Genomic DNA, 13,906 nt, shown 5'->3' with positions numbered 1-13,906 from the left:
AATGGCTCTTTATAAGCAGGAGTTGAGATTAGGTGAAAGAGCCATCTGCTTTTGTATCCCAGGACATATTTGACTAGATGGCAGACCTGCACCCTGGTGGTGGGGTTGAGGCAATGCCCCTGAATCATTGTAGCTATGGCTAATATCTACCCCTTCTCCCTTCACTACAGAAGAGTCAGAATCTAATCACTTAGACTACTCCATTTTTAATAGAAAACAAACCCAGAGAGAGTGATTTGCCCAGGAACCTACAGCCAATCATGTTAGAACCAGTAAATAAGCCAAGTCTTAGATTTAGAACAGCATGCACTTTCAAGGTGACTTGGCAAGGTCTGGACAAAAGCCTCGAGTGCCAGGGGAAGTGGATTAGAAATGGAGAGAGCATTAGTCCAGAAAGCAAGTTTTCTCTTGAGAAATTCTTTCCCAATCTCTAAGTCCACCTGTCAAGAGCAGGTGTTTTCAAGGCTAATTTATACCCCAGGGTTTCTTCATGCAACACTACAAATCAAATCATACTTTGAATGTATTAAGCAATTTGTTTAAACAATCACTTCAGCTTATGGTGGCAGCTGGGAGCGCAGCGGACAGAGTGCTGGACCTAGAGTCAGATTCCAATTTGGCATGAGACATTTATTAGCCATGTGGACCCTGAACATGTCACCTATTTCCCAAGTGTGAAGTATGTAGCAGGTGCTATATAAATGCTTGTTCTTTCCCTTTCTCCTCAAATAACTAATCTCAGTAATTGAGGATAGGGCTTAACCTGCATACCCTCATTTAGTACAACACACGAAAGCATTTTGCCAATTTATGTTAAGAATTACTCTATTGTCTTCCTAGGGGCGAGGCAAGGTAGGAAGGTGAAAGCTGGGACTCTGGGAATTACAGTCTTGGGGAAATAAATTAATTCCTGGATGGCCTTGGTTCCCAGCTAAAGAACTAATACGGGGACTAGAGTACACAGTATTTCCCTCTGCTGCTTTCTTCTTCATTCCCAACTCAGATCTTATCCTTGGGGAAGCCTTTCTACTTTCTTGGGGGATACAGAATAGATAATCTGGGCCTCTGGATTCTTTGCTCTAGAAATGGTGGGAACCTGAGGGAGATCTGGTATTAAGAACATGGTTGATAGAAGGAAAGTCTTAAGTGTAAAGGAAGGGTAGGGACAGCGACATACCCCATGCAACATCCCTTAGACCCCAGACCAAGACAAGCACTGAATATCTGAATATCCCTCAGGTCTTGTTAGGATTGAGCCCTATTTGTAAGTCTTCTTTGAAAGAAACTGGACCTTTAATCTGGTTTAGTTTACAGGCTGTTACCAACAGAAGGAATGGCTTTAAACTAAAAGGGAGAAAAGTGCTCCAATAAGGCACACATCATTAAAAGGCTGCTCAAAGTTTATTAGTTTCTGTTGAGTACAAAGTAAACAAAGTTACTGAGGCTGCTGGAAAGCACATAGGTGATTCAGATAGTAAAAAAACAAATAGTGTGGTTTCTTTTACTTGTTTTTTGGTGTTTGCTTTTGTTTTGTTTTCCTTAAAAAAAAAACCAAAAAACCACACACACAACACAACTACCTCTACACTTAAGCAGCCTGTCTATTCTAAAGGAATGGGTGGGAGAAGGGAGGGGAGGGGAGGGAAGGGGTGGGGAGGGGGAAATGGGCTCTGATGCCTAGCACACTTCAGAAGCGGGGAACGGTACTGCCACTCATGCAGAAGGCCCAGGGCTGGTTTTGCTGGGCTCGCTGACATGCCGCTTCCTCATGGCCTCCTGAGCCAGGTCACAGGTGATCGTGCCATGAGCAACCTGGAAAGTTCCTGAGCTGCAAAGGCAAGAATCAGAGGGAAAGTCAAATATCAACAAATTCCAATACTACTTGTTAGGTAGCCCTTCTCTACCACTTTCCCCATCCCCCCAAATTCCAGTAGGTAAAGTCATTTTTCCTGTATTTCATGATGTAATAAATTCTTATTACAGGGTTATGAACAGATAAACTAAAGACAGACTAAGAACAAGATATATGTGTATGTGTGGGGGGGATTTTGATGGAGAATTGAATTAGTTTGCCTACCACATGATTTTTCCTAAGTCACACTCAGCTTTTTTATTCCTTACCCTCAGGTTTCCCAAGCCCACTACAAGGCTACCTCCAATCAGAGGCTGGTCACTTACTGCTCTGGGGATTCCAATACAGTTGTCATGAAAGGATGACTCGATTTCCCGAAGAAGAAGCTTGCCCACCAGTGGCCTGGATCTGATTTAGGAAGACCTAGAACATCCAAGAGAGTCACTTTATCTTGGTAGCAGCTCTGAATAATTACTAATTTGTTATTCTATAGAATCAACTCTCCTTTTCAATCACGTCAGATGCTTTCCCCAAAACAATAGTTCTAATACCGACTCTTCTACTTATATCCAGCTGTTGGAGCATTTATTTCAGTATTAGGAGCTTACCTCTCATATGACTACTATTTGCTTCTTAGTGAGTCTAATATGAAATTTTGTTTAAAAGTTATAGAAGGATGGACATGTTCCTAAAGAGTTAATAAGGGTCTCATACTCACCAGGATGGTGGGGGATCACTTCCCCAGAGTACTCAGCACTTCCACAGGAGCTGTTGCTGGAAGTGGAACCCAGACGTCCTGGGAAGGAAACACTGTGTCACTAGTGACTCCTTCCCTGGAATACAGATAATCTTCAGCCTCTTTTGGATTCTTGGGGTGGCTACTCATGGTCCCCCCAAAACGTGAAATTCTGCCACTTCTACAGGTCTGAGGAGCCTTCTTCCAGCAGATCAACACTTTACTGGCTCATTTTTCACCTACTCAAATCAGGGCTCCAACTGTACTGTTAGTTACTCTCACATCCCAAATTGGTGTCAATTGTAAGGATCTGCAGGCTGTATACCACTGGCTAGATGTATGCTTTCTGTACTACTGACAAGAGTTAGGGGGAATACACTAGGAATTAAAAAGGGTTTGATTTGGAAGAAAACACAACTTTGGGGGGCAGGATTATTCTACTTTACAGGTGAGAAAATGAAGGTCCAGAATGGTGAAAACTCATCCAAGATCACACAGTTACTAAGAGGTAGAACCAGGACTCAAACCTGGGTGGGGGTCTTCTGCCTGAGTCCCGTGGGTTCCCCATTTATACTCTGTTGCAAGCCCTGATATCTTTTCACCAAGTTGAGTTCAACTTATAGCTAGGGATTGTATATTTTCTTTTCATAACAGATTTCCAAAAGTGCCAACAGAAATCCCCAGTTCTCTTGTAATACATCAGGTAGCCGAGTGCCTTTAGGCACACTGGACCCTAAGTTTCTAGCTAGGTTAGGGCCTGGTGTGCCGGGGAGGCCTTACTTCGGTAGTAGTCGTGGGTTGCTACGAGTGAACCGCTGGACGGGATTGCTGCCATGTTGCTTGTTCTTTTCCTTGTGATGATGTAAACCTGCAGGGGAGACAGGTATGACTTTCAGATGCACTTTGGCTCAACCCATAAGCAATTGTTCTTTCTCTAATGACCTGGCTCTGTGGAACTTTGCAACTCCAAAGAGGTTAGATATTATATGGGCCTCAATACTTGATAGTTTGAATGACTTCTCAAGGAGAAAAGGTAATTGGAGAATTTCCACCTACTTTCCAAAGGTTCTAAAACGACTTCTGGTTGTTTAACTGTGTATAATTTCATAGCCTCCTTCATCTTTATATATTATCTTCAGGCTATGAGACAATAATGATTTTCGGGTTTTGTTTTTGGAGAAATTAAATAGGATATTCTACTTCTACTTTGCTTGTTAATTCTAGAGTGCTTTAAAACAAACAAACAAACAACCTAAGATCTATGTTTGCGTCACTAAATTCTCTTGGAAATGAGAAAACTGGAGTGGCTTTTAGGAGACTTTTCTATGTGTTCACAAAGGAGATGTTCTCAAAGAAATGATTATTTATACTGCAAAATGAGTTTTCAGTAATTCTCCAGACAATCGTGGCAACACCTTTATCTCAGTAACTCAGGCTTGAAGCCCAGTTATCTCTGATTCTTCTCTTCTCCATATAATCAAGATCTATCAGGGGATTTCTTCCACCTGCCCTCTCCTTTCTATCAACCTGACACCTAGTTCAAGTCCTTTTGCCTGGACCTGTATCAACTACAGAATGATTCCACATGCACTGGTTTATAGAATTACTCAATTTTTCTTCTGATACATAGTTTCTTTACAAACTGGTTTTCAAATGTCCAGGAAACCTCGGCTGACGCTTTATCCCCTAGGCTAAAAGTGTTCTTTCCTTCATCAAAACATTGTTGTGGCTTTGTACTGCAGAGCAAACGTGCCCAAGCGCATACATCCTCTTCCATTCTCTCTCTGCCCTTTTCAAAGAATGAGTTCCTCCCGGAACTAGGAAAGGATCTAGACCATCCTTTAGTCTCAGATTTACCACCAGACTGGGGGAAGTATGTGCTGTCCTCCACCACCAGAATATAAACTGATTAAGGGCAAAGTCTACCATTGTTTTTGATTGTATTTCTATCTCCAGAGTTCAGTACAGTAGCACATGTAATAAATGTTTGTTGATTGGACTTGCACAGTCTAGAACAGAACCCTGCATAATGGCTGCGTAAGAAATGCTGAATAAACGGAATTAAAACTACTAGCAGCCACCCCGTAGCCAGTAAGAGTTCAACTCGTTTATGAGGGAGGCTTGCTTTCAAGTTCCCCAACGCAGAACTTAAGTGACAAAGATTAGAATTTCCCTTTTTCCTCCGAACAGACAAAACTACCCAGTATTAAGCCGCCGCCGCCTCCTCTCACATCCCCACATTCTCTCCCCGCCCCAGCAACGTTTAGAGATTTCATCTTTAACTGTCTGTTCTCAGGCAACAAAGAGGGCCTGCACAAGAAACAGAAGCACATTGTTTGGCCTCTTTGCCACGGTCAGCGCTTTCCGTGCGGCGAAGAGGGCCCGCCTCTCCTTAATTCCTCCAGACAACCGTCCATTATCTGCGCCGCCCTGCTTGTGGCTCCTCCCCCCAGTCTTACATAACCTAGGCAGAGGGCGGGGGGAGGCGGCTACCCCACCCAGAACTCTAAACCGGTTCAAACTGGCTCGGGGAAACCCGCAGGTCCAGTACCCAGCCTTCCCTGTACCGAGATTCAACCTCGACTGACAGCAAAGGACATAGATGGGGTGGGGGGAGATGGTGGGGAGCGGAGGGTCTAACTGGCTCTCGGCTCCCGGGCCTAGGGGCCCGCAGGAATAGGAAGTGTCTTATCTACTCCGAGCGAGGGGAAGGCGCGGTGGTTCTCCAGAGGAGCAGGAGCCCACCTCCCCGCCCCAGCTCAGCCCCGCTCAGCAGCTTCCAAAGGCAGCTCGGCTAAAAGAAAAGGGTATAATTTACACTAGGTTAGATCGGATTTAGGAGACGGGTTTTTCCATCCTTTGGTCCCGTCAGTCTCTTCATCGGACTCGCACATCGGGAAAAGCATTACATCTACCGATCCTCTCCCAACTTGGCAGGCTGTCCGGGTTCGTCTGGCCAAACGCCTTAGGGATTTTTTGGGGATGGGGATGCTCAGTGCTCAAGACATTGAACCCAGATCAGAGTCGGTGTTGGGTCTGTTTCCGGAGTCTCTTGCTTCTCCCCCACCCCCATTTCTGTCTGAATTGGTTATGGTAGCTTCAGACCCGGAATAAGACCTCCACGTGGAAATAAGGAAGGCTTATGTCACAGGTCAACTTTTACCTAAAAAAGCTTTGATTCCGAGGCCAACACAAGGATGAGCTCCCTTCTAATAGCCATATTTGGGAAGTAGCTCCTAGAGGAAAAAATTCCTGAGGTTGCCACGAGGGGCCAACAGGGCTGGTTGTGTTTGTTACAGATGCATTCGAGCCTCCCCGATTTTCTCGAGGAGTACCCAGAAATGGCGAATTGGGCGTTAGGGGTTACAAAGAAAGGGCTAGGTTGGCCCCAACACGTGCTTTGGATGAGGAAGGGTAGGGCAGTCACTTCCCGTCCCTTACACAGTAATCCTGAATGGGACGAAATGACTGTTCCTTTTCCACCTCAGACAGCAGGGCGGAGGCTAGAAGAAAGGCAACAAAGCTTTACAAAGAGGCGTAAATGTCTACGGGAGGGACAATCGCCTACTAGGAGATAGACTAGGAACACAATGGTAGTATTCTCCAAAGAAGGTGATCTCAGTGGGGGTTGGAGAGGTGGTAGTAGAGGAGGTGTTTTATATTATTTTACCCCCAAAGGGTTTCTAATCTAAATTCTTTTGAATGGAAAACACATACCCCAATTTTTAGCCCCCAAGCACAGCAGTGAAAAAACCTGTAATACCATATAACTACAAGTGAGCCAAGCCACCAAGGAAAGACCTCAATTACCGCCCAGCACCCGGTCAGTAGTTAAGAATAAAGCACCTTTCCAGTTTCTAAACTCTCCGAAAATCTTTGGAAAGTGTCGATTACTCAGGACGCCTCATTTTGGCTCCATATCTGTCAGTGGGATCGTGGTCTCACTATCCAGGGAAGTAGCACGGGGTGGCCAAACAGTGCGCTGGTCTTTCATGCTTGAAAATCTGAGCTCAAATTCTAAATTAGCCACATTTTACCATACAGAAGTTCCTATTTACTACAGCGGTTAGAACCGATTCTTCGCCGTCCTCCCAAACCCCAAGAAGTTTGTATTTACTTAAATGTGAGCATGGCTTCCACCGATAGAAAGGAAGCTACTACAAGGGGCAGAGTTTTGTCTTTGAAATTCCAATACCTTGCCTCCAAGTAGTAGAGAATTTTTTTTATTTTGAATTTTGATTTAAATATATTTTGATTGAGAAGTCAAGCAAGACTCTTTCTAAGCCTATTTTCTTTAGCTATAGAAGAAAAAGTTGAACTAGATAGCCTCTAAGGCCCCTTTCACCTCGATTACATTTTATTATGGTCAGCCAAAGCCCGAAGTTCCTCAAATCTAGCCTCTTCTGAGAGTTCTACCACACAGGAACCCTTAGGGTTCTTCCCCCCCCCCCCTTTATGCGAGTATTTATTTGAGACTTTTATTGGTATTGTCACTTATTTCCTTATCGTAAGATTTAGAATCTTAGGAATCTAGGAAGGGTCTTCTGGAGTGCATCCTTTTTTCATTTATATAAATAAGGGAAACGGAGTGACTTGCCTGAGGTTATGATAGAGCGCAAATCTACTACTAGTCATACTTAGTAAGAAGCAGGGAGCCAAGACCGGAACCCAAAGTCTTCGCAACACAGTCCTTCTTTCCACTTGGATACGCTTACCCTTCCACATGTATCTCTGGTCTGCCTAATACAAATACCAATTGCCCTTGGCTCCTTTGGGAGCTCTTCTGCACAGTCTTTAAAATGGAGTCTGGACTTTGCCCGGCGAGGGTGGGGTCTCCTCTCCTTCCCTCCTGTCTCCCCCTATCCTCCTGCTCCGGACTCACAGCACAGGGAAGTCAAGAGTGAGGGACTGGGAGGAGGGAGCTGCCCAGCCCCCGAAAGAAGGCTGCAGCTAAGTCTTTTCCTTAACCCCGTCCTGCTTACCTTAGTGGCGGCTCCCGAGCAGCCCCTGTCAGGCAGTGGACTGCGGCGGACGATCACGGGTGACCTGGCTCGGGGGAAGAGTGCGCTAGGCCACAGAGCCCATTTGTAAAGGAGATAACGGGAGGATACTCCACGGCAACAGAAAATGCGAGAGTTCTTTGGGTTTGATTCTAGGGGGGCCGAGCAAAGACTTATATAGGATGGCGAGAAGAGGCGGGGATGTGGGGTGGGGAGGGAGAAGGTATCCGTCATTGGAGTTGGGAGGAGCGACTTCCGCACTCCGCCTCCTCTCCCCAGCCCCGGGAGGTTGACATTAACTCTGTTCGCGGTAAAAGAGAGACTTCAGAGCTTTTGCTGACTTTGTTGGAGAGAGCATAAAGACTTTTGACCCTTTCGTACACTGGGGATCCAAATTTATTCTTAATTAAAGGAGCTCCTAGAGAAGCAGCATTTCAAAATTTAAAAAAATCTCCCATGTGCAACAACTATTGGACCCCGTTTTCCGTCTTCCTTCTTTGCAACTAGCCCTAGAAGCTTCCTGTATAAGGCAGAAATCTGATGCTTTTAGGGGCCCCTCCCCAACTTTGCTTCCTTGTTTTGTGTCCTTTGGTTGTTCTCTCTCTCTCTCTCTCTCTCTCTCTCTCTCTCTCTCTCTCTCTCTCTCTCTCTCTCTCTCTCTCTCTCTCTCTCTCTCTCTCTCTCTCTCTCTCTCTCTCTCTCTCTCTCTCTCTCTGTGTGTGTGTGTGTGTGTGTGTTTTTCAGAAGCTTTCAGCAGACTGATGAGCACCTCCCTTGTTGGAAAGATACTCAGTTCCTGAGGCTTCCCGTGCCCATAGTTTGTCTGTCCTGCTACCAAAAGACCTGGATAATGAGGGGATGCCCTGAAGTATTCAGGGCTGGGACCTAGGTTGCTGATGGGACTCAGGAAGGAGAGGAGTAGCACAATTTAATTGGGACAGAATCCAATTCCCATTTCTTCCACATCAAAGAAATATACTGTAATTTTGTTGAAGCACTTTCTTTAAAAGGAAGTAGCCTGTGCTATTTTGGTTTTGGAGGTGAGGGGATTTGAGAATAAGTCGGTCTGGAATGTGTCAGGTAATAAAGGGCAGGTTGCTTATAATCCTAATCACCCATTTAGACAGAACACCAACTTTCCTAAAAATACAGAGATATAACTTACCTCAATCTTTTTTAATAAAGGTTATTCCACTATCTCTATTTAACTGTCATTAGTTGTAAGACTTATAGATTGACAGAACATTGATTTTTTAATCCTTAACTCCAGCCTTTCATCTAAATATCTCTGGCTACAACTTTAAATCTATTTTTTTAATAAGTAGAGAAAACATGAATTCCTTATCATTATTACTACCAATATTACTATTCTTTAAAATCCAGAATGCTGAGCTGCCCCAGCAGTGATGGAGAAAATGACTCACATGGCAGGCAGACTGGGCTGGTTCCTGAAGGAGACCTGGGTCAAGGAGCCTCTGCTGACTCTGTCCTTTGATATCTGCACCATGGCACTGCTCTTACTTCCCATTAAGCCCTTATACCAAATATGCAGGCATGATCAACCAGGCTACCCCTTACATCTACCCTGTTCTTGTTCAAGATCGTGGCAACATGAAGGATATTACAGCCATCCTCAGGACCCCTAGGGTCCTTCTCTTCATTGGCTTAAGAATCTGTGAAGTCTCCATCTGTTGGCCCCCCTCCCCAATATTTATTGTCCTTGTCTTAATTTTTTTTAATTCCAGAATGCTATAGTAAGTTACTATATATTTTTGAATAATGTAATCTTAACTAAATAATAATGTAAATGGTCTGTACTTTGCCAATGATTCAAATTAGTATAATTTTGAGATCTGGTACTACTAGACCTTCTTCCTTCCCACTTTGAAATGCTGGACTTTTTGCTCCTCTAAATGAATTTTAGTATTATTATTTTAGTTCTATAAAACATCATTTGGTAGCTTGTGAATAGCATGAAATAAACAAAGAAATTTAGGTAGTATTGTCATTTTTATTGTATTGACTCTCCCTACTCATGAACAATGAATATTTCTCTAAGTATTTAGATCTTAAGTTTTATAGTGGGATACATAAAATTGCTGGGTGTAAATTGGTAGGTAGACTCCCCCAATGTTTATGTATTTATATGTTTCTATATATATATATATATATGTGTGTGTGTGTGTGTGTGTGTATTTTATATTTGTTTGCATGTTAACTTCTCTATTAAATTGTGAGTACTTGGAGAGCAGGGACTGCTTTTTGCTGTTTTTTGTATTCCTGACGTTTCACACAGTTCATGACACATGGTAGGTGCTTAATAAATATTTTTGATTGATTTTCCCTAGTTATTTTTAGCCAGATTTGATCTTGATGTAAGGAAGAACTTCTTAACAATTAGAGTTATCCCAAAGTGAGATAAGAATAGATTTCTTATCACATCTTCAAATGGAGATTGTATGTATGAGAATTATTGAAAGATATTAATAGTGAAGAGTCCTGCTTAGGTACAGCATGCACAACTTGACCTTTGAAGGCCCTTCTTATTCTACAAGTCGTTAAGAGATTACAAGTTATTTTTGATGCCCATTTAGCTATTCACCAGGAAACTAGAGCCTACCTAGGGGGCATACCTTGTTCATCTTTCCTTCTTGAAGAATTCCAATGACATCATTAATATCTTGAATTGCAAGTGATTTGAATTTAAGTGAGGAAGAACTGTGCAAAGTCTTCAACCTCATTCTTTCCTCCAGAGTCATCAGAATCCAGTGGCAAAATCAAGACAATTGGCATGGCCCTGGATGCAGTGAGAGACCTTGACCTTTTTAAGCTAAGATCTTTCCCAGGTCTCAGTTTGTCTGAGGCAATACTCTTTCAATGATTCAAGGCTAGGTTAAGAAGATGTAGTATCATGTTTGAGCAACTGTTAAAAACAAACAAAATCTATGTAGGTTGTGTTAAAGTGAGTAAAGTTTAAGATTTAAAAGATATGAAAGTACATGGTTTAAAGAGTCTTAAAAAACCAAATACAGGGGTTTATATTTAATTTTGGAGGTTGTAGACAGCCACTGGGATCTCTTCAAGTAAGGAGGATAACATGGCCAGACCTGGGCTTTAGGAAAATCACTTTGGTAGCTAACTTCAGGAGAAATTGAATTGAGAGATTTGAGGCAGGGAAATAAGTTAGAAGGTAATTTCAATAGTCTTGATGAGGGCTGATAAAGGCCTAACCTAGAGTGGTGCTTTTGTGAGTGGAGAGAAAGAGTTATGTACCAAAGATGTAATGAAATTAGAAATTCTAAGATTTGGCAAATGGATTTAGTATGCGTGATAAAAATGGTAGATGACACTAAATTTGATAATATGAGTAACTGGAGGATAGTGATATTCTCAACTAATAGTATTAGGCAAGTTATTTATTTTAGAGGTTTTAGAAAGGTTAGAAAGGCAATTTTAGAAAAGGAAAAGGAAGGGAAGAGTCAATTTGTTTTTCAATGCTGCTTTGATTATAGCTCATAGATTTTCTTTTTTTTTTTAATTAAAGCTTTTTATTTTTCAAAACATACTTGTGGACAATTTTTTAACATTAGCCCTTGCAAAACTTTGTGTTCCAATTTTCCCTTCCTTCCCCCATGCCCTCCCCTACATGGCAAGTAATCCAATATATGTTAAACATAGTAGAACTATGTGTTAAATCCAATATATGCATACATATTTATGCAATTATTGTGCTTCACAGGAAATGTCAAATCAAGCCAGAAGAAGAAGAAGAAGAAGAAGAAGAAGAAGAAGAAGAAGAAGAAGAAGAAGAAGAAGAAGAAGAAGAAGAAGAAGAAGAAGAAGAAGAAGAAGAAAATGCAAGCAAGCAACAATGAAAAGAGTGAAAATGCTACTTTGTGAACCACATTTAGTTCCCACGGTTCTCTCTCTGGATATAGATGGCTCTCTTCATCACTGAACAATTGGAACTGGTTTGTAGTCATTTTCAAATGACATTTAAATCAGATGATTTCCCAGGTCTCTGAAACACATTTATCTCCATATCTTAGATAAATTTCATAATCTTTCATGACATGTGGCATGGTACAAAGTCATGCTACAGTATTCCATTTGCATTTATAAATTTTTGTAATTTGAGAGCAATTCTAATTCTCAATATGTTAACATGTTTATCAGTATAATTTATTTTTCAGAATTTGCCATTATTTCAGTGGTTACAAGACTTCAACTTCTGGAAGCAAAATTTTTATGAATATTTAATTATCTGATAAAAATGCCCAGATCTTAAAGACTTAGCTGGGCCTTTTATGACAAAAGTTTTGTAAAGCCTTGAATGAAAAAGTGAATTTTTTTGTAAGAAGGAACTTCTCTTGGAAGAGAGGGATATACATGTATTGTTTAAAAATCCATGAAAATAAAAAAAATTGAATTTCATTAGTAATCATCTTTTTTCAATCTTCAGTACTCCAGGACTTGTATTGTCCTATTTACAGTGAACTTTTTCTTCTTAGCAATGGTTAACAGCTATTTTTATTTTAACTTCAAAAAGTCTATGCCACCTTGTATAGAAATCAGTAATGGCCTCTTTAGCTGCCAGTATCTTTTAAGCAACTTGGCTTGTTTTCTGAAACTTGGTTTCCTGGAACTAGTTTTCTGATTACACTTTCCTTTGTGCTTTATGAAAATGATTCTTTTTCATTGGATGTTTGAATGGTCCTCAAAATGTTTGACTCCCTCATAGTAACAGTTACTGCAATATTTTTTAATAATTATTTAAGTGTTTAATTTAAGAGTCACAACTTTTGTATGGGATATTATTTTTTGTTCAATCATTCAAACAGCATCGATTCTATATGATCTCATGGACTTTGGTTGATGGAGGTTTCTTGTCAAAGATACTGGAGTAGTTTGCCATTTACTTCTCCAGGGTGTCCCCTTTTTATAGATGAGGGATTAAAGCAAATGGGCTAAGTGACTTTCCTAAGGTCCTATAGTAAGTGTCTGAGACTAGATTTGAACTCAGATCTTCCTGGTTTCAAACCACTATGCTCTATTAAGCACTATAACACCTACCTCTCCAATACATTCTTATAAACCACAGAATTAAAAGTACACCCAAAGAGAGCAATGAAATCTGTATGTATGGTACAAGTGCTCAACCAAAAGAGAATTAACTAAAGCTCATTTCAATTTCATCTGATCAGGATCAGATATCTTGAGTCAGCCTAAAATGAAATGATGTCAAAATCAGTATTTGTCCCATGTAATTTACAGCACAGCAGGAATTTCATTAATACCTGTTGATTGACTTGTTGATCTTCCAAGATTATTTTTTTGAACGTCAAATTTTAGTCTTTTATTTTTACAAGAGCTCAAAAGATAGGCAGTTGGAACTAATGTCCAAATTTGAGTTTCCATAATCTAGCCTAGTCCCATAATCTTCTAGTAGCTTTGATTTGCAGATCCGAATCTTCCTTGAATCCTGCAACAATGGTCTCAGCTTCAGAGATGGTACTCCTTAGAAACGAGTTATCAATACTGTTACAGTATTAAGTTTGGTTTTGTTAAGTCATTCTCATTCTCATCCATACTGGTTTCTCATTTCACAAGAACAGAGGGAGACACAGAAATTAAGAAATTTCCCTGTGGTTATATGGCACTGGCAAAGCTGGCCAACAAAGAGAGCTTTCTGTCACCTTTACCTTTCTCTTTCATTTAGAAAGGGATTTAGAACATCTCTAAGCTATCAAGGAGATTTGTAGGTGGGGGAAACTCTTTCCCCAGGCTGGAGGACTCTCTCAAGGTTTTCCTCTTGTAGGAAGCTAAAATGCCCTTTTGGGAGTGACATTTAGCTAATTGCTCTGAGACACACTGTTCCTTCCGGCCAAAGGCTATGAAGTAACAATTTTTTAAGCAACAAGTTATCAAGCAGAAAAGGCAAAAAACAAAACGAATAAAACTATCATTGAAATTTGGTAACATTTAGCCTTTCTCTTCATTTTTTCTTCAAATCCAGATAAATTTTTTTTAGTTATGTTGCATATTGTTTCTCTCCTTCATTTCCATAGAGTTGATAAATCCAATTTTGAAAAGGTAAGGGTTGAACATCCTGGCATCGGGCTTCATCTTTAGCTGGGTGCTTCATAAAACTGGTTTTTACTTTGACAATGGTTATTAGGAAAATAAAAAAAAAAGTGGGGGGGACAGCTAGGTAGTTCAATGGATAGACGCAGGGGTCAGCTCATGGACCAGATGCAGCAGCTGAGGACGTTTATCTCCCTCACCCAGGGCTATGAAGTTTCTTTATTTAAAGGCCCA

The 13,906-nt window shown here is 41.2% G+C and overlaps 1 protein-coding gene and 1 pseudogene across 1 annotated transcript; one reads left to right on the top strand and one right to left on the bottom strand.

Annotated features, from left to right (window-relative positions):
* Positions 1–1,382: 1,382 nt before the first annotated feature.
* Positions 1,383–7,748, bottom strand: PPDPF (pancreatic progenitor cell differentiation and proliferation factor). The gene is made up of 5 exons (XM_051976762.1): positions 7,571–7,748; positions 3,369–3,456; positions 2,571–2,648; positions 2,179–2,275; positions 1,383–1,828 (listed from the first exon to the last, which is right to left on the bottom strand). Exons 2-5 carry the CDS (start codon positions 3,421–3,423, stop codon positions 1,714–1,716), a joined length of 345 nt encoding a protein of 114 aa, XP_051832722.1. The 5' UTR covers positions 3,424–3,456; positions 7,571–7,748; the 3' UTR covers positions 1,383–1,713.
* A 1,233-nt stretch (positions 7,749–8,981) lies between these two features.
* Positions 8,982–9,267, top strand: LOC127552471 (NADH dehydrogenase [ubiquinone] 1 alpha subcomplex subunit 3-like; annotated as a pseudogene).
* The last annotated feature ends 4,639 nt before the right edge of the window (positions 9,268–13,906 follow it).

The sequence above is a fragment of the Antechinus flavipes genome, chromosome 2, assembly GCF_016432865.1.
Source record: "Antechinus flavipes isolate AdamAnt ecotype Samford, QLD, Australia chromosome 2, AdamAnt_v2, whole genome shotgun sequence".
NCBI classification, from domain to species: Eukaryota; Metazoa; Chordata; class Mammalia; order Dasyuromorphia; family Dasyuridae; genus Antechinus; species Antechinus flavipes.
This window is presented reverse-complemented; position numbering and strand designations above follow the sequence as displayed.